The following is a 21,545-nucleotide window of genomic DNA, read 5'->3' on the forward strand; positions in this document are numbered from 1 at the left end:
GGGAGGAAGAAAGCAGAGAGAGAGAGAACTGCCATAGAGCTGCCAGGTCAGACATACTGAATCTTTCCTGGTAAGCCATGACCTCATGGTGACATACAGATTATTAGAAGTGGGTTAAATCAAGATGTGAGAGTTAGCCAATAAGAGGCTAGAGATAATGGGCCAGGCAGTGATTTAATTAATACAGTTTCTGTGTGGTTATTTTGGGTGTAAGCTAGCTGGGTGGCTGAGATGGAACAAAGGGCCCCCATGCTCCCTACAACAATAGGAGATTAATACTTAAAATGTACATAGACTTCAAAAGTCAAGCGCCCAAAGAGAAAATGAGGCAACCAACAAATAGGCAAATGGACTGGACAAAAGTTCTCAAGAAGAAGAATCAATGATCAATAAACACATAAAATATATTTAACCTCTTTGTTCATTACTAAAGTAAATATCAAAGCGTACACTGAGATTCTACCTCATTCTGGTCAGAATACTATAGAATAATAAATGTTTATGGGAATGGAGTCCTATATACTGTTGGTTTGAATATGAAGAGAGACAGTGGGTTTCAGAGAGATCAGATGATGTTAAAGTTACCAACCAATAAACAGTAGAGTTATGATTTAAATCTTTCACACTTCCCAGGGCCTGTGCACATCCCTTTCTACCATTAAAGATGGCCGACAAATCTGAGCTAAAGGAGGGAAGGAATTCTAACTGGGGAAGCAGAGTTTACGGTGGAAACTAGGGAAGGAGGACCAGGCTATGGGAACAATGATTTAGTGTGGCATCATTACATTGTTCAAAACCTCTGTGGTCAGTATGTCTATACTCCCAGGGTGGGTGAGTCAGAGACGTTGCGTTGACTATCTCTATGCCCAGCCCTTGGGATTTCAGTGTTCAAGCATTTTGAAAATTACTAAGCCTCCTCCATTGAGTGAGAAGTATACCAGAAAAAATTTTTTAGAGATCCTAGGATGACGGTTAAAAGGAATCTACCTAAGATTTAATTTGATGGGGGAATGCTGAGAGGAAGTCAACTGGTCATCTTATGCTATCCACGTATATACATATTCCAAACCAGTGCCCTGACCACCCATCTGTCCTCTCTAATATGACAGTGTTTGTCATTAGAAGGGTTGCAATGGATATGCTGGAGGCAGTGTCGTGGCGGTTTATCACCTGCTGGAGGGAAAGGCTAGAGGACAAGGTGTCATTTTCAGCACCGCAACACCCAAACCCAGAAGTGAACACGCCTGTGACTTGGTACCCTTCTCAGAACGGAAGCCAGTTTGAGTTACTCAGATGGGCGGAGGCACTTTGGGAAGTTCCATAAAATATTGCTGTCCTGTCTGAATAATGATTATTTCAAGGAATTTCACAAACTCAGCATATCCCGTAGTTTCCTTGGAGCACAACATACAAGAGAACCCAGGGACTGCAACTGTCATCTCATAATGCATGCCCTATTCTAGGCAGTGGTCCCTTCTTAAGGTGACAAAACTGATTTTTGTCCTGCCCTCCGCTACTCCTCGTCCCTGGACACTTTAGACATCTGTAAAAGTCTATTTTGTCTTCAACCTCCAACTAACTTACTCCTAACATTTGTACTCAAGTCAGCTGTTCACGACTTAACATTATGAATGGCTCCTTGGAAACAACTTATTTCATTTACAGGACTCTTACTTATAATACACTGGCAACCTAGATGTATTAGCAGTTCCTCAAAATAATGCTACACTATATATGTCATCCAATAACTAGAATAAAGATTTCATACTATAAAAATTATAATCTTAAGGCCTATCAGCTAAATTTAAGCCAATTTAAAGAAGTCCTTGCTTTGGATATCACCTCAAAACCAATGCATCACACTTTCATTTGGCAGGTGCTATGCATCAGCTCTTGAGTGTTGAGGCAGAGTGGAGGGGAGACACCTTTATGTACCAGAGTAGAGAGAACAGATAAACTTCAGTGTCATTCCTTGTGCATCATCCACCTTTTCCTTTGTGACACAAGGTCTTTTATTGTCCTAAAATTCACCATATTGTCTAGGCTGAACGGGAAGCAAGCACCCTGGGACCTGGCTGTCTCCTTCTCCCCAGCAGTGAGATTGCACGCACATTCTATTATGCCTGGACTTTTTTCATGCTGGTTTTGTGTAGTGAATTCAACTCTCAGTGCCTATAAGGCAAATACTTTACTGACTGAACTTTCTTTTCAGTCCTGTGCCAAATGTCATTCTAAGCGCACACCCACCGAGCTTTAAAAGAGGAGAAGGGAGAAGAAGTAACAAAATCAGGACTGTCCCTGCCATGTAGACAGAAGACCTCAGACAACTACAAAGAATTCAGTACCCTAGAAACCGAGCACCTCCATAAACTCAGGATGGTAGCTTCCCATAGAATTGAAACCTCTTCCTCTTAGATGCATAGTTTAACGAGATCTGATTTTCCAATTTGAAATTCTGACTTATTCCAAATCTCAGTTCTGGGGGTATATGGTCAAGAGTTATGTGACATACAGTTAGACCTATAGCATAAATACCCTGGGAGCCTGGAGGGATGAAGTCAGCTTGAACGTAAGCTAATATTACTCACGCCTCAGGACTGTCACAAAGAGACTTCTTTTACTCTTCTTCTGCAAGCCCGTTTCCAGATTTCATCACCAAATTCTTCACTGGCTGATTGCATTTGCTGATTTCCCTCCCACCCAGGGTGCATGGTGTGGTCATTTTAGTAATACTTTATCACTATTGTGTACAAGTTATAGAGACCTCTTTTTAGTACAAACTCTTGCTTTCTGTCATTACTGTAATTACCAATATCTTCCTGTTTTATCCTTAAATTCTCCTCATGACTATTAATAAGTAAAGTGGAAATGTAAAAACAGTCTTTATTTGTCTCTCATAAAGTCTCAATGGTGGTTCCGGGAAATTCCCATAACTAAACATTTATTTCTTCTGGATGACTGCAGGGCTACATGTTGGGCTGTCCTCCAGCACTCAGTGAGTCTTTGTAACTAGTGAGAGGCATAACAAGTAGAATACAAGACCAGGACTATGATACATTCCCACCCTCTTCCTTCAAAATATTGTCTCACCATGGTAGCCTATGGCCAGGCTACCAACATGTAAAACAGGACTGGCGCCCTCTGGTGGTAAGAGGATCCTCCCCGGGAAATGGCTGTAGTGAAGAAACTAGCCAACCAGACATCACCCCGGCGCCTTTCCATGACCTGACCCCTATTTGTTAATCTTGGTTAAGCTCTATTCTTTCCTTTTCTACCTCCTTTAGTTGCCTTCCCCATCTTTTGTAACGCCTCAAGCCCGATTCTGATCTAGGAATTTAAAAAGGAACCCATGGGAGAAACCCGAGGATGATGACAGTGTTGGACATTGTACGTCATGACTTGTGATGACATAAGATTTGATTCAGGCACAAGAGACATGTCACAGGAGATTTGCCATTGGTCATGATGACAAGACAAAACACAAGCACAGATCCATGCTGAGGAATGTTTCTCCACTAGAAGAAAATACCCATTCAATATTATAATTGATAGAAGCAAAATTTGAGGAACATTGTTCCCTATTTATAAGTCGTTAACATTAAAAACAACACTTTCTCTTTTTTCTTTGTTTTTATTGAGCTATATATTTTTTCTGCTCCCTTCCCTTCTCCCTTCTCCTTCTACCCTCTCCCATGGTCCCGATGCTCCCAATTTACTCAGGAGATATTGTCTTTTTCTACTTCCCATGTAGATTAGACCCATGTATGTCCCCTTGCTGTCTATGTTCTCTGGGTTTGTGAATTGTGGGCTGGTTTTTCTTTGCTTTATGTCTAAAAGCCACTTATGAATGAGTACATATTATATTTTTCTTTCTGGAACTGGGTAACCTCACTCAATATGATGTTTTCTAATTCCATACATTTGCCTGTAAATTTCAAGATGTCATTATTTTTTTTCTGCTGTGTAGTACACAATTATATAAATGTACTGCATTTTCATTATTCATTCTTCCTTTGGTTGAGGGGCATTTAGGTTGTTTCCAAGTTCTGGCTATGACAAAAAAATGCTGCTATGAACATAGTGAAGCACATGTTGTTGTGGTACGGTTGAGCAACCTTTGGGTATATACCCAAAAGTGGTATTGCTGGGTCTTGAGGAAGGTTGTTTCCTAATTTTCTGAGAAATCACCATACTGATATCTAAAGGGGCTGTACCAATTTGCACCCCCACCAGCAATGCAGGAGTGTTCCCTTTACCCCACATTCTCTTCAGCATAAGTTGTCATCAGTGTGTTTGTTCTTGGCTGTTCTTACAGGTGTAAGATGGAATCTCAGAGTTGTTTTGATTTGCATTTCTCTGATGGCTAAGGATGTCGAGCATTCCCTTAATGTCTTTCAGTCATTTTAGATTTCTCTAATGAGAGTTCTCTGTTTAAGTCTGTACTCTATTTTTTTACTGGATTATTTGTTCTTTTGATGACCAATTTTTTGAGTTCTTTGTATATTTTGGCAATCAGTCCTCTGTCCGATGTGGTCTTGATGAAGATCTTTTCCCATTCTGTAGACTGTAATTTTGTCTTGTTGACCATGCCCTTTGCTTTACCAGAAGGTTCTTAGTTTCTGAGGTCCCATTTATTAATTGTTTCTCTCAGTGTCTGTGCTTCTGGGGTTATATTTAGGAAGTGGTCTCCCGTGCCAATGTGTTCACATGTACTTCGCACTTTCTCTCCAGTGAGGTTCAGTGTGGTTGGTTTTACCTTAAAGTCTTTGATCCTTTTGGACTTGAGTTTTGTGCATGGTGATAGGTATGGGTCTATTTTCATTCTTCTACATGTTGATATCCAGTTATGCCAGCACCATTTGTTAAATATACTTTCTTTCTTCTATTTGATATTTTTTGCTTCTTTGTCAAAAATCAGGTGTTTGTAGGTGAGTGGATTGATATCTGGGTCTTCAATTCAGTTCCATTGGTCCTCCTGTCTGTTTTTATGCCAATACCAGGCTTTTTTCAGTACTGTAGCTCTGTAGTAGAGTTGGAAGTCAGGGATTGTGATGCCTCCAGAAGTTCCTTTATTGTACAAGATTGTTTTGGCTATCTTGGGGTTTTTGCTTTTTTATATAAAGCTGAGTATTGTTCTTTCAAGGTCTGTGAAGAATTTTGCTGGGATTTTGATGGGCATTACATTGAATCTGAATATTACTTTTGGTAAGATTGACATTTTTACTATGTTAATTCTACCTACCCAAGAGCATGGGAGATCTTTCCATTTTCTGGTGTCTTCTTCAATTTCAAATTGTAAAAACAACACTTTCAAAATATAAATTGATCCTGTGGGATAGGTGACCACTCCCAATCTCTGCTCACCACATTCTTAGTCTTAACATATGGGTATGAGTGTTTCTAAGATGTCAACACACTATTCATCTCCCAGGATGCATTGCTACTACAGTAGTGCTTCACTGGGTAATGGCTTGTGCTCTGAAAAAGTTCAATGTATCTCTAAATACATCTTGCTCAATCTTATTCAAAACTTTGGACCTGAATCTATCCTTGCAGGCATAATTAAATTAGCAGCTTACTACATTACTTCCATTTTTATTCTACAAGGAACACATCAGTGCCCCGTGAGTTACCCTATTCAGAAAAATGCCCACAAAAGAAGAAATTTAATTAAGTTTATTTGAAGCTAATTTAACCTGACATTATTCTTTTCATAAAATTAATTTCACTTGGAGTTTTTACTCTCCCTTCATATTTTATAAATACCTGTGAAGTTTAAAGCCTGGAAAATACCAGTAGCATGTAACTAAACAGGAAATCAACAGAGGTTATCTATCATTCAAGCTTTAGTTGTGGCAAGGGGTGCAACAATTGACTATAAAGAAAAAAATAAACACTGTATGCCAAGTAAAGTAGGAAATTGAAAAAACACTGTATCTTGTAAATGAAATCATAATAATCTCTCTCTGTTGCTGCTCTTGGATCTCTAGAAACAGTTCTTAACAGGCTCTGGAGGCTTCAGAAGCCTTAGCTTCTCTCCTGCTCTCTTCTCCATCGTTGGCTCTACCAATATCCACAGCTTTAAGATCTCATATGAGGTGACCTTGGCTATGTTCCACACAGTATTTCTGACACTATCCTTCATAATATATTAATGTATATTATGTAAATCATGTACCACAGTATCTCCATTTTGGAACATACATCCCTCTGTGAAAACTTTTTATTTCTTTTCTTGCATCTTGGGATGTTCTTCTCTCAGATGTTTCTTTAAATCTTTCTTCCACTTTACATAGGTCATGAAATTCACCTCAGACCATCATGTGATAAAGGAACTTTTACAGAGCTGTGTTTGGGGCTGTTGAAAGCCTGAGGTGCTATACATTGGGAAAGCATGGGCAATCCCATTCCTGAAGGAGCAGGTGAAGGATAGTACCACTACTACAGCCCAATGAGAGCAAAAGCTGTGAGAGGAGGATTGCAAACAAGAGCCATAGACACGGGAGAGAGTAGCAGAAGGGAGGAAGAAGAGAGAAGAGATAGCCTGGCCTGAGCTTTCTTTCTCTTCCCTTCAGATTCCCTTCAGTGCCAAATCTAGGCAGAAGCCAGTGACCAAAATATACAGGTCAGGCTGTCCACACTCATAAGTCTCCCTGGAAGAAAGGAGCACAAGGTAGAGTGGACCCAGTGGGCAGATGAGTGACCAGGAATGAGACTCTACTCACTGGCCAATTCTTGAAAATTATTTCCAGGGATCAATATCTAAAATGGTATCTTATACACATTCTTTCCGAAGCCCTTATCTGTATCCAACACTGTTTTAGATTGACGGGCATTTTTGTTTTGTTTTGTTTTTTGCTTTTTCTCACAAAAATATAAACTCTACAATGGGCAGACTTTGTCATTTTATTAAGTATTACATCCTTACAATTTGAAACATCTGCTGCACAAGAGTACAACAATTACTGGTGGTCAAATCCAATTTTCCCTTCGCTCTCTGAGAGTATTAATGTCTGATAAAGTCAGAGACACGCAGTCAACCCTCAATATTTCTAAGGAAATTAATCACACATACGAACTCTATACTCTAGCCTTTCCTAGGAACTAAAATATCATTCAGGTGACTTAATTTAACTTATTGATTAAAACTAATAAATTTAAACATGTTATAATAAACATATACATATTCACTATATTTCACATATTTTTCTTTCTTTACTAAAATACAAAATAACCTAATGTAGCATGACTGTAAATGATGTCAAAATATTTTAACAAAGTTAAATTTTAAAAAAAATATGAAATACTTATGTCATTCAAAATATGACAAATTCCCAAAATTATCAAATATTTATCTATAACACTTTTGAAAATTTTTATTCAGAATAACTACAGTGACAGGGAGCTCACCAGCTCAAGAACTATGGCTTTATGGGGCCCTGTTATAATAAAGTTTGATTTGACTCTTGTTTTTCCTTTCAGCAAATGCTGCTATTCTCGCATCAGGTGCCCACATTGGGACACGGTCTAGCACGTGTTCCTCCCTTTAGAGTCCAGACTCTGAAGCCAATGCCACAAGCATGGGTACAGGCAGAGCTGCACCCTCCACACTTAGACACTCTATTTTTACCAGCACAATTTTCAAGATCAAATTCAGTTTCTTTTTTTCCCTAAACCACATGATCTGTTTCTTACATGTTGCTCAGTCATGTTTGCCAAAGCAACTGGAAAAGTACACATTTGTTCCGGGGCTTCATCTATCGTTGCGAGGGTCATTAGTGTTTCCCAGATGGTGTGACAGATGCTAACACAAGGGCAATAGGCCAATAATACAATGACCGCATTGAGACAAAATTCAGTCCACAGACGTCAGTCATAGGCTTGCCCATGTGCGTCTCCTACACGTTCTTTCAGTGCCCCAGAAATTAGGGCAGGAAAGATTCTACCATGTCACCACATGACAGTGACTCTGGACTTACCTGCAGCCACTATGATAATGTCTGCCAGCTGAGTATGGGCCTTCAGTTGCGCTCTGGGAGTGTGTCTGTGAGCTATTGTCACCGTGGCGTCTCCTGCAATGCAGAAGAGACTCCATGAAGGGCTACTGTGATTTCCAAAATTCCACAAAGGTTTTAAACCTGAGGTAGTTTTTGCTGCTACTCATAAATAGGAAAATTGCTTCGACATGATTAAATCACTTTGAAAAGAAAAAAGAAAGAAATTCTAGATGAAGCAAACTGTTAAAATCTACCTTTCAGCTGTGTACACGGACAACCATATGAGGCTAAATGAGAGTAAAAGCCTCCCATCCTTGGATGGACATCCCTTTAAATTTTGTCTTGACTGGCTCTACGCTGGTATTAGGGTTGCACAGTGGTGTATTAATGACAAATGCAGACAGCAACAAGACACATGTTCTAAAAATGGGCAATGTATTGCAGAAGAATAGGTGAGCTATTAATTCTGCCAAGAAGGGGTGTTAAGATGCGGTTCCTATTGGAGGCAGAGTATCTGCTAATGTTCCCAAGTATAACAGATGGGAAAAGGAAGAAAAGGACATTTCAAGTGAGAAGATAAAGCCAATCAAGGAAAAAGTCAAGAGGACTGGAGTAGAGCAGGAAGCCTTTGTGGGAAAATTTGAAAGGGCTAGAAAGTAAGAAGGAATGTAAGGAGCTCTGTCATCTCAAGCTATGACACGGCCTGGGAGGAAGAATGAGGCAAATGCAGCGAGGGAAGCAGCCCAGGGAGGGGTGACTCAGAGGAGTCGCCCCAGCAGGAGGCACTGGGAACTGCAGGGGAGCGGAAGGCCAGGCAACGCCACCACCCTAACCCCCAGCAGGAATATCGTGCAAACAGCCAATTTACAAAAACCCATCCATTTAATGATGAGTAATAAATAAGGATTTGGTGAGGCATCAATAAACATCCCCAGGAAGGACAAGTCTAGGGTAATACGCAGGTGACGAAATGGTTAGGGCTCCGGTGGTGGCTAAGACTAGCCCAGTCCAGTCATGATGACTCGTGCTTTTATCCAGTCAGCTATGAACAAGATGCAGCAAACTTTACCATAAGAAAAGTTTTAAAGGAAATACTTCAAATGTGGCAGAAATAAAAAAGAAGTACACAAAAATGAAATCAAAATGTGTCTTAACTAATTTATCGATATATCAAAAAGCAACGATTTGTTGTGGAAATTGAACATTATGAACAAACATTATAATAATTTTTAATTGGAGCTTAAAGTAATAAGTCAGGGGGATGTGACATGAATCCATCCAAACTGACCTATACTGGTCAAAACTGAGAGGTATTTTAGTAATGATTCTGAATTTTAAAGATTGAAAAAAAAAGAATCCTATAAACAAGCATCAACCTCACCCACCACCCCCCTCCCAGCCTCAAATAGAGAAATTCCCAGAAAGACTCATGTAAAGAAATTGGGATGCAAGAATTTTCCCACCAGCCACTCAAATTAAGATTAAGAGTTGCAAGCAATATTGAAAATTCATGACCTTGGAGAATATTGTTTATAAATGAAAAGAACTTGCTAAGACGTGTGCTCTGATTTATCAAACCCATTTGCAGAATGGAGAGATTTGACATGTTTTATTACAGAAATAAGACTTTAAAACATGTCGAGATCTGACTGACAGACTTCCATGTCTTGATACCTCTCTTCTAAGTCATATTGAAATTTAACTGCCATGGCAACGATATGCTGGTGGGACCAGCAGTGTTTATTTGATGCACAAGAGCCCTGGTCATTAATGCTGCTGGGGGAGTGGATGCCTCATGAAAGACAGTTTCAGCCGCATCGTCTTGTAACGCTCACTCTTTGAAGTTGTAAAGCAACGGCCTCTGTTCTTCACAGATTATCGGTTGCGGTATTCTGCTATAGTAGCAAAAATCTGATTCAGACACTGACAAACATAAATGGTATTTGCTTAGATAATGTAGAAAGAATGCAACACACAAAAGGAGAATGGGAAGGGAAGGCCAAGTTACTCATACATAATAATGGGTATCAACAAGTTGTTCTAAAAGCTAATAAGCCAATAATACAGGCATCTATTTCAAAATATAAATATTCTGAAAGATGAGTTTTATTGATTAATATCAGATAAGAAACAAAAACTGAAATCAGAAATGGAGCAAGAACATTCTACCAATTCTTTCATAGTATTAATAGATAGTACACAAAAATTAGAGAACTAAATCTGCTCTATGTTATAATTATTAAGATAATAAAAATCTTAAATATTCAGGACAGAAAAGCTTAAAAGTAAAAGGAAAACAGAATAGAGAGTACATTGATAATCCTGACCATAGGTATTTTACCATAAAAATGAATAAAGAATTTTCAGTCACCTATAAAGGATAGTGGAAGGAGCAATTCAATAATAAACAGGACAAAGATGTACCCTGAGAAAGCAAAGAGGCGGTCTGGGCGTGATGGCACTTGCCTTCATCCCTGAACTTGGGAGGAAGGGGCAGGATGATCTCCAGATTGAGGTCAACCTTTCTCACGGTGAGTTCCAGGACATCCAAAACTACATAAAGAGATCATATTTACTAAAAAGCAAAGGCAAAGGGGTAAGGTAAGTGTGACCTTTAATGTCTGTAATTCCAGTGCTTGAGTCACAGAGGAATGGATTTCCAAGTTGAGGTTATCCTAGGCTACACAATGAGTTTTAGGCTAGAAGGCTAGCCTGAGACACATACCAAAACCTCCCAAAAATTATTTTAAAAGAGAAGAAAAAAAAGAAGGAAAGTGAAGGGAGAGAAAGAGGACAGAAGGTGTGACACAAATGAATACAAATAGACAAAATAAAATTGACATCATGAAGAAAATGAATTCATGTGAACGCAAACATCTAAGTAACAAGTAATGGAGAAATGCAACTCATGATAAACAGGAAGACACTGCAGTTGCTGAGTTTAATCTGCCCTTTTCAGATCATGACGTCAAATACAGAAAACACAAATAACATTATATGATTACAATGTGTTAAACTCTGAAAATAAATTATATGTATGCCTTATGTAGCCAGACAACACTTTCAAGTGGTATTATTTTGGGTAGCATTATCTTCATTAATACCAAAGCATATAATTATATAATTCATAAATAATTAGTATTGATCAAAACTTAGTAAAGATATTATTATTGACAAAAATCAGACATGAATAACCTTCCTACTGAACATTTAAAAATCCTATTTCAAATAACTATTCAATCAAAAAGAAAATACAAATCAGTACTGTAGAAGTTCTAGAAACTTTCATAATAAAAGCACTTTATATTAAATCTTACAAAATAAATATAAAGCAATTCTTAAAGAATAATACATAGACCTAAGTTACTATATCAATAAGACAGAAATCAGAAAAATTAATCAATCATTGATGTAACTTACTAAAAGTTACATAAAAAAATCAATAGAAAAAAAGATTAATGAACATAAAGTTTAGATGCATTAGATAAATACATATAGCATTATTTTACTATTAAAACACCAAGAGAATTCATTAAATTATCCAAGGAAAAAATGAAAATGCAAAAATAAATACCTGATATATGTAACAGCATATTAGAAAGCACTGGGCAAAGCCCTCATTGTAATAGCAGATCAAAAGGAACCGTGAGAAGGAAAGGTGTAAAATCAGTGTGATATAAATTTCCCTCACATAATACTAAAAGACATAAACTAGAGGGACTAGATGCACAATCATGTTCCTGGGTAAAAACTCTCACCATAATGATGACCATTCTCCTACATCTGCTGCAAAAATAGTACAACTCTGTATCAACTATTTTTCTTTTGGAGGGAAGCATCTAATTGATTTTAAAGTTATTATAGAAAACACGAAAGAAACTAGCCAAAAAAATTCTGAAAAGGAGAAACAGAAGTAACTGGTCAGTCTATGGTCTGTCTCATTTTAGTAAATGGTGCATGTTATTCTCGGGTCCTGCCATAAAAGCCCAAGTTTCCCTTGTTTTTTCTTTTAGTTTTGCTCACTACTAGTTCAGTGTTTGTGTTTACATCTTCCATAAAAGAACTAATTAGGAAGCATTCAGTTGCTTGCTAGTCCAGTTTCCTATTCAGAAGGGTCCCCTTACACCTAGGTGGCCAACCCAGTGTTCTCTTATTTCGAAGAGAGTCTCCCAAATCCCTACCAAAAACTAAAATAGAATAAAAAGAAATCAGAGCCAAAATTTCCCATTCTATTAGTATTGACGATTCAGCAAGAAATTGGGAGCTATCTAACACCACAGTGAGAGGTACACACACACACACACACACACTAGCAATCTGCAAAGTTTGATGCAAACTAAAACATAAACTTCAATCTTCATTTAAAAATTACTATAGTTCTTTATTAACATCAGATTAATTTGCTACTCTAAGTTCGGTTAGAAAGGCCCATAGCAGATACTAAAATCATATTTAGATTTGACTGACCAGTGTTTGTGACTCTGATGATAACTAAACCATGGCGAGACTCTTGGCAGGCTATTTGGTAGTCCTTGTGATGTTAGCAAAAGAAACATAAACCAAAGAAGCTAAAAGCAAAGGTGTGTAGACTTCTGACTCCTACTGAAGAGAGCCTCTGAACTATACCTGGCGCCCATCTTTCTGAGCAACTATACACCCTAGTGGGCATGGTGTGGAGAAGATGAGTTCTGTAAAATACAGAGAAATCGGTTCCTAGACATTCGAACATTTCCAGCAACAGTTGTCTTACTAGAATGCATTAGTTGAGACGCTGGCATCTTAGGAGTATTTTACACACTGCTGGGGATTAGATGTGCTGTAGGTGAGAGAGAAGCCAAGGGCAGAGTGAGCTTCTGGTGGACTTATGGTACCACTGACTAAGGTGGCATATTCGTTTGGCATTACGATAGCAAGCGATTGAGAGAAAATGTTTGGGCTCATAAGTTTAGAAGTTTCAATGCTTGAGCAGATGACCTCCTTGCCTTGGGTATGTGGTGGAACATCACAGCAGAAGCCTTGATAGCATGGAACCATCCATTTACCTTCCAGTCAGAAGCAAAAGAATAGGAAGAGAGTAGCATACCACAATTTTCCTCGAGAACATGCAGCCAACAACCCAAGGCTTCCAACTAAGCTCCACCTCCTCCGAAAAGCTCTATGTACTCTGCAGGACTCCCAACCCTGCCCAGGGAGTAAATCTTTACCACCTGTACCCACAAGAGACATTTGGGATCCAAGCTGTGGGTAAGATAACGGGAATAAAATTGTATGTAAGAGTCCATAAATGAAGTGTGAAGTGTTTACTGGGCCATGCCTGTGAAACTATTGAGTGGATATAAAAGTCTAGAGTACAGTGGTATTTTGGGTCATGGGGCTACAAAGGATCATCGAGGGCAGCGATTCTTAACCTATGGGTTGTGGCACCTTTCACAGTGTGTTAGTCAGGGTTCCTATTGCTTTGATGAAACACCATGACCAAAAAGCAAGTTTGGGCGGAAAGGGTTTGTTTAGCTTACACTTCCACATTGCTGTTCATCACTAAAGGAAGTCAGGACAGGAACTCAAACAGGGTAGTGCTGTGGGACAATGATCTTATATCCTGTAAAGGTTTATCAGTTGTATTGCTTTAATAAAATGCTGATTGGACAGTAGCTGGGCAGGAAGCATAGGCGGGGCAACGAGAACAGGAGGATTTTGGGAAGAGGAAAGACTCAGTTTGCAGTCATCATCCAGATACAGAGGAAGGAAGATGTGACTGCCTCACTGATAAAAAGTACCAAGCCACATAGCTAACGCAGACAAGAATTTTGGGCTAATGTAAGCTATAAGGGTTAATAAAAAGCCTGAGCTAATAGGCCAACCAGTTTATGATTAATGTAGACCTCTGTGTCTTTTGTTGGGACTGAATGGCTGTGAGACTGGGCATGACAGAAATCTTTGTCAATAGGGTAAGAATCTGGAAACAGGAGCTGATGCAGAGGCTGTGGAGGGGTGCTGTTCACTGGCTTGTTCCTGAAGGTTTGGTCACCCTGCTTTCTTATAGAACCCAGGACCAGCCATTACCCACCATGGGCTAGGCCCTCCCACATTGATTACTAATTGACAAAATGCCTTACAGCTGGATCTCATGGAAGTATTTCCTCACCTGAGGCTCCTTCCTCTCAGATGACTAGGTTGTATAAAGCTGACACACAAAACCAGTCAGTACAGAATCAAATGACCCTTTCATAGAGGTTGCAGATCAGATATTTATATCATGATTCATAATAGTAGCAAAATTACAGTAATGAAGTAGCAATGAAAATAATTTTATAGTTGGGGTCACCACGATGTGGAAAATGTATTAAAGGGTCACAGAACCAGGAAGATTGAGAACCACTGACTTAGGGAATGGGTATGGACAAAGATGTGAAGTATGAGTCTAATTCTGTGTTTTGAGAAGTCACTCTCAAGCTCAACCACAAATATTCCTCCATGATTTATAAAAATATAGATGTTTTGTGCTAGCTCCTAGATTCTCATCTCCATTTTTCTTGAGGGCTAGAACTGGGAAACTATTTTTTATTGATGTTATCGAGATATACATTTTTATATACCCCCTCCCTTCCTATCCCCTTCCCTCCAATCCTTTCCCATTTTACTCAAGGAAATCTTGTCTTTTTCTACTTCCCATGTAGATTAGATCCATGTATGTCTCTCTTGGGGACCTCTTTGTTGTCTAGTCTAGGTTCTCTGGGATTGTGATTTATCATCTGGTTTTCTTAGCTAAAGCTAAAAAATCCACTTATGAGTGATTATATATGATAATTGTTTTTCTGGGTCTGGGTTACCTCACTCAATATGTTTTCTAGCTCCGTCCATTTGTCTGCAAATTTCAAAATGTCATTATATTTTTCTGCTGTGTAAATGTACCACATTTTCCTTATCCATTCTTCAGTTGAGGAGCATTTAGGTTGTTTCCAGGTTCTGGCTATGACAATCAATGCTGCTTTGAATAGTTGAGCACAGGTCCTTGTGGTGTAGTTGAGCATTCTTTGGGTATATATACCCAAAAGTGGTACTGCTGGGTCTTGAGGAAGGTTGTTTCCTAATTTTCTGAGAAATCAACATACTAATATCTAAAAGGGCTGTACCAGCTTGCACTCACATGTTCTCCAGTGTAAGTTGTCATCAGTGTTTTTGATCTTGGCCATTCTTACAGATGTAAGATGGAATCTCAGAGTTGTATTTATCTGCATTTCTCTGATGGCTAAGGATGATGAGCATTTCCTTAATGTCTTTCAGCCATTTTAGATTCCTCTGTTGAGAGTTCTCGGTTTAGGTTTTGGGAGTTTTAAATTATCCTTTTATACAGGGCTTATCATTTTAAATATGAAAAAATTGGTCCTTAGGGGAGCATTTATTTACACCTCTCCTCTTCCTTTCTTCCTTCCATATAAAAGTTTCTTTTCAATAAATGACAAACTCATATTTCAAATTCCTATCTGTTATCTTATTTTGTACAATGTGCTAGTGATTGGCACATGAAAATATCTAACAGACTTATTTGTTCAATGAGTTATTCTATTATTTTTCATGAGTCCTTATGATAAATTTTACAAATAAAAAGTTTAAAGTATTGTCATTAATAAGTTTGCATTTGGCTGGGCATATGACTCATACTTGTAATCCCAGAACTTGAAAGACTGAGCCAGGACAATCATTGCAAGGTCTAAAGCCAGCTTAAGTTATTTATGGAGCTCCAGACCAGTCAGAACTATGCAAGGGACTTTATCTCAAACTGCTCCACCCCCAAAAGAAGTTCATATTCACTTCTTTTTTAAAAAAAATATTTATTTATTTATTTATTATGTATACAATATTCTGTCTGTGTGTATGCCTGCATGCCAGAAGAGGGCACCAGACCCCATTAGAGATGGTTGTGAGCCACAATGTGGTTGCTGGGAATCGAACTCAGGACCTTTGGAAGAGCAGGCAATGCTCTTAACCTCTGAGCCATCTCTCCAGCCCCATATTCACTTCTTATAATGAGGGAGAAAGGGGAGAGAGAGAAAGAATAAGGACTGGAATGGCAGGACATACAGAGCAATGTCTGGGGAGTGGGAAATGAAAGGAGATTGGTTCTGAGAATGAGCAGAGGGGTTCAGGCAAAAGAATCAGGACACAGAACTCCCAGGAACATGAGGAACTGTGCTTTGGGAATGGCATGCTGTCCTGTGAAGTCTTAACATAAGATGGGGAGGGGTAACAGGTAACAACATGGCTGAGAAGGTAAGGTGCCTACTTGGACAGGTACATAGAGATTAGAGACACGATGGTTTGTACCCACAATAGAGCTGATATGTGGTATTCTGAGGTCATAATTAAAAGAGAAAGTGAGAAAGAATAAAGAGTTTCTTTTAATTTTGCTTTGTAATTTTTTTTGACATTTTAACGTTTACATTTATTTATTTTGTGTAGGAGAGCAGGCAGGGTTTGCATGCACCACAGCATTAATGTGTCGGTCAGAGGACAACTTTCAGAAACTGGATCTCACCTTCCACTCTGTGGGCCCTAGGGATCAAACTTAGGTTGTTGACTTATCCCTGAGCCAACTCCCCAACCTTGCTTTATAATTCAAATAGGTTTAATGTGCAATAATCCCCTTTATCCAGTAAGAGTGCCTATCTCCCAGCTAAATGTTTTCTAGATACTAGCTAGCCAAATTTAGATAACATCGACACTAAAACACTACTCCTTTTATTTGAATGAGAAAGTGAGACAAGAATAATTATTTGCTTTCTTCTAATATATCAACTACACAAACTCAAAATTCTAAATTGATAAAACCAGATTAACCCAGAGTATCAAAGATTTGATGCTTGCAGAAACAAAATATCTACTATTCCCTCTGCCTCGTGGTTCCTCTGCCATCCCCCCTGCCCAGCTTGGCCTTGGTTCCTCAACAGAGGTCATATAGGTCCTACTCCACTCGGGGACAACAGGATTAAGAGTTTCCCAGTCCTGTGTGTGAAGATTTGCGTAATTCCTTCACTCCTAGGTGTTTCTATTTGGCTCTTCTCTTAGAAACCCAAAGGAGCTTGGCCCCACCTGCTACTGAGCGGAGCTTAATCACACATGCCTCTCACATCATATCACCTTGCAGTGCCTCAAGCATCTCCGACTGGCTACTGCCTCCTGGAGGTGGTAAAAACACATCTTTGAGTCAGTTCTCACAATGAAAAGATTCAGCACACACTGGCTCATTTTATGTCCATTTGACACAAGCTAGAGTTATCTGAAAGGAGGGAACCTCAGTTGAGAAAATGCCTCCATAAGACTGCTGTGGGAATTCCTACCGCCAGGAACCTTTAAGTTACCTACCCATTTGAGCGTGGCCTCTTATACTATATATGCTCATGTAAAGTGCACACCCCGCCTCTTGGCTGCTGGATTCGGTTGCTGTTCCCTGTTTGAGCAGAGGATTGCTATCTGTGAGTCTACCCATAAATAAATAACCTTTTATTATTCTCAATTCTGAGCTAGTGTGGGATTTCTTTTTTGAGCATCCTTCTTCATAAGACTGAGCTGTAGACAAGTCTGTAGGGCATTTTCTTAGTGATTGATGGAGGAGGGCTCAGTTTATTGTGGGTGGTGCCATCCCTGGGCTGGTGGTCCTGGGCTCTATAAGAAAGCAGGTTGAGCAAGCCATGGTGAGCAAACCAGTGAGCAGCACCCCTCCATAGCTTCTGCACCAGTTCCTGCCTAGAGGCTCCTACCCCATTTGAGTTCATGTTCTGGATTCCATCAACGAAGAACTACAATGTAGAAGAGTAAACCAAATAAACCCTTTTTCTACAACTTGCTTTTAGTCGTGGTATTTCATCACAGCAATAGTAACCCTAACTGACACCGTGCATTAACAAAAATTTACGTGGATTTTTACTTAGCCAGGTGGCGGTGGTGCTTTCCTTTAATCCCAGCACTTGGGAGGCAGATGCAGGTGGATCTCTGAGTTTGAGGCCAGCTTGATCTACAGAGTGAGTTCCTGGACAGCCAGGGCTACACAGAAACCCTTTCTCAAAAAAAAAAAACCATACAATCAAAGGACATCTCAAAATCTCAAAGAAAGAGGAAAGGAAGCATAGTAGCAGGTCAGGTTGACTATAAATGTTGGATATAGTAAGAAGGCCGCTAGTTAGTTCCTGGCTGCTTAGCCCTGGGAACTAACTAGCGGCCTTCTTACTATAATCACACAGAAACTGTATTAATTAAACCACTGCTTAGGCCATTAGCTCTAGCTTCTTATTGGCTAACTCTTGCTTATTAATTTAACCCACTTCTATTAATCTGTATCTCCACGAGGTTGTGGCTTACCGGAAAATTTCCAGCATCTATCTCTGGCAGGGTTACATGGCATCTCTCTGACTCCACCTCCTTTCTCCCAGCATTCAGCTTAGTTTCCCCCATCTAACTAAGTTCTGCCCTGCTATAGGTCCAAAGCTTCTTTATTTATTAATGGTAATCACAGCATAAAAACAGGAATCCCACATCAGTTAGGTGCTATGTGGCCAGTGCTTGGTGAAGACGCACCTTCGAATGGTGAATCTGAAGATGAAGAGCACTGAGTTGGGAAGAGAGAGACCAAGTCTTCTTCACTCTTAGCAATGCTACCACATTCCAGTTAAAGAGCATGTAACCAATGCCATGGGCACTTCACTGGTCACTTCTAGTGAGCTGTGCTGCTTAAGAGTGAATGTATGCAGAAGGAGCTCTCTCTGAATGGGAAGTAAAATTAGATTCTAAATTCTACCACTGATAGTTAATAGTTATAGTACCTTGATGGGGGAGGGCTCTCTGCTATCATGATGGAAAAAATGTATTTAAAGGCATTATTAGAGGATTTTCCCCAGGCTTCCTTCCTTATGGGGAAGCTAGACAAAGCCACTGTGCTAAAAAGCCAGTAGTACTGGGTTTTCATTCTCAGAGAAAGAGAAGCTTCTTCTGTTGCTACATATAAAAATGTCAAAAGTATACCCTAGATGGGGTAGATGGTGGGATGGGCCAACTCATTGTTCTGCGTCTGGGTAGTTGCAGGATTGGTCAGTCCGCCAGCTCTCCTTCATCCTCAACACCAGGTGAACTCTCCAGTACTGCCCTGGCTAGTTCACCCTATGTAGTGAGCAAGGGGCAGGGTGATTCTCCTGCTCGTATGTACTCAGGGTTGGCTTGCCCACACCTAAATCACCAGGGACAGCTATACTGTGTTGCCTAGTCAAGGGGCTACTCTGCGTTGTGCTGCAGTTGGCGAGAGGAAGGACCAGGTGCCTCGCTCTAGTGACCTCAGGGACAACTCTCCACAAGAATGTCCTGCAGACCCAGGATCTCTTTGACACAGGATAACAGGATATCGAACAGGAACCCCATTTAGGGCTAGTATTGACGATATAGCAAAAACCAGAGACCGAAACACTTGCATGTAACAATGTACAGACTAAAGGACTGTGTGGCTCACTGCGTCACTCTGCAGCTTCCACAGCGGAATTTCCCTTCCCTTCCCTTCCCTTCCCTTCCCTTCCCTTCCCTTCCCTTCCCTTCCCTTCCCTTCCCTTCCCTTCCCTTCCCCTCCCCTCCCCTCCCCTCCCTCCTTCCCCTCCCCTCCCCTTCCCTTCCCTTCCCTCCTCTTCACCTCCCCTCCCCTTCCCTTCCCCTCCCCTCCCCTCCCCTCCCCTCCTTCCCCTCCCCTCCCCCCCCCTTCCCCTCCCCTTCCCTTCCCTTCCCCTTCCCCTCCCCTTCCCCTTCCCCTTCCCTCCCCTTCCCTTCCCTTCCCCTCCCCTCCTCTTCCCTTCCCCTCCCCTCCCCTTCCCCTCCCCTCTCCTCCCCTCCCCTTTCTTTTCTTTTCTCTTCTTCCCCGGGTCAGGGCAGTTGCAAGGGTAGAGGATGGATGGAAAGGAGAGTGGGACCCAGATGCATGAGGTGAAAACCACAAGAATGTAGGAAAAGTTAAATTTGAAAAAAAAAAAGGAATACCCTATAACCTCACGATGGTCACAGGGGTTCTTAAACATTGTAGGAAGCGCTGAGTTTCACAAGATACAACTTGCTTCTGTTCCCTTGTGATGTCACTTCATGGTAGCCTGTGGGCGGCCCCAATTAGCAGAATGTTTGCTTCTCACAGAACCTTCACAAATTCCCCTGCCCCCTTCATCACTGACTTCCACCAAGACTGTCAAGGAGAAGAGAATCAGTCTCTCCAGGTAGGAGCTCAGTGGGGGCCGACCTCCTCCCCAGCTTCCTGCAGAGCCTGTGGCCTCCTCCCTGCTTCTGGTCAATGCTGAGGGAGAAGGGTGCAGCTTTCCCGCTGATGGGCGGTAGTGCGGGCTTCTCACTTAGAGGTTTAAGTACACTCTCACGCTTGAATGTGGCGAACACCACCACCCCGCACCCCTCTCCCTCACAGCCCCGTAAACAAAAATTTTTTTCTGACAAATACCTGAGCTTCAGGCTCTTAATGCCAAAAGTTAAAGTGAGTCGGGAAAAGACACATATTAAACTAAATGCAGTATGGCTGTCTTTTCCTTTTAGCAAAATTATTTTTGTCCTTGGGATTAAAAAATGAATTAGTAGGCTCTGAGTCTCAAACAATGCACAATGTGAGCTAAATGCTCAATGTTGTGTCATTAGAGCAAGTTCTTAGATATGAATTTGCAGTTAATCCACCTTCATTATCTCCATTAGCTAACAATGCATGTAATTACTGCTCTGCCAGGCCAAGACATCCAAACGCTAACTTTCCCACAGACTCCAAATAGTCGCTACGTCGCTTACTACAGTTCATTATGTTAATAACAGATGTCACCATGATCCTACCAAATATGTATGTAAACACCACCCATGTGCCTAAACTCTAATATCATTTTTAGTATAATCTGTTACCTTTTAGATACAACAATCATAATGGAAGTAGGGCACCCTATAATAAAGGTAAATTTAACCAACTGGCTTGAAAGCAGCATTATAAATGATTCTCCATGTATTTCATTTTAGAGTTCATTACGGAGAGAAATTTTATTGAACAAAATATGAGATGTTTTAAAAATAATCAGTTTAAGCCCATAATTCTTTCCTTAAAAATTATTACCATCATCAATTTGCATTTATTTTGATATTTTACTACATATGTATGTATCTATAAATAGCTACATATGCTAAAATACACAAGGCAATATTTGTAACATAGTATTAGGTAGCCTAAAATTGAATTAAATGGGGATAGTTTGTCTAAGATGGTTTATCAATAATTCATAATTGAAATATGACAATAAATTAGCATGTAACAGTGAAGCCTGCATGAAAAGGCATGTTGTCAAACAGTGTTGGAGTATTAAGGCAGAAAATATCTAACCATGGCTTTGTAAGCCTTCATAAACTGAATTTATTCAAATGTTTAAAAAAACTAAATATGATTTTTAAAAGCAAAAATAAAGCTCAACAGGAAAAAAATCTAAGTTTCAAATTAAAGTCAAGGAAGAAATCATCATTAACTTCAGGGCATTTTCCTGTAAACAT

At 40.0% G+C, this 21,545-nt stretch overlaps 1 protein-coding gene across 1 annotated transcript in view; it reads right to left on the reverse strand.

The window, feature by feature from the left end:
* Mthfd2l (methylenetetrahydrofolate dehydrogenase (NADP+ dependent) 2 like) overlaps window positions 1-21,545 on the reverse strand; it is an 84,763-nt gene that overhangs the window by 36,764 nt on the left and 26,454 nt on the right. Inside the window, exon 6 of the mRNA XM_038331291.1 lies at window positions 7,980-8,072. Coding sequence (XP_038187219.1) covers window positions 7,980-8,072 — 93 coding nt within the window. The remainder of the gene's footprint in view (window positions 1-7,979; window positions 8,073-21,545) is intronic.

The sequence above is a fragment of the Arvicola amphibius genome, chromosome 1 (genome assembly GCF_903992535.2).
Source record: "Arvicola amphibius chromosome 1, mArvAmp1.2, whole genome shotgun sequence".
Lineage (NCBI taxonomy): Eukaryota > Metazoa > Chordata > Mammalia > Rodentia > Cricetidae > Arvicola > Arvicola amphibius.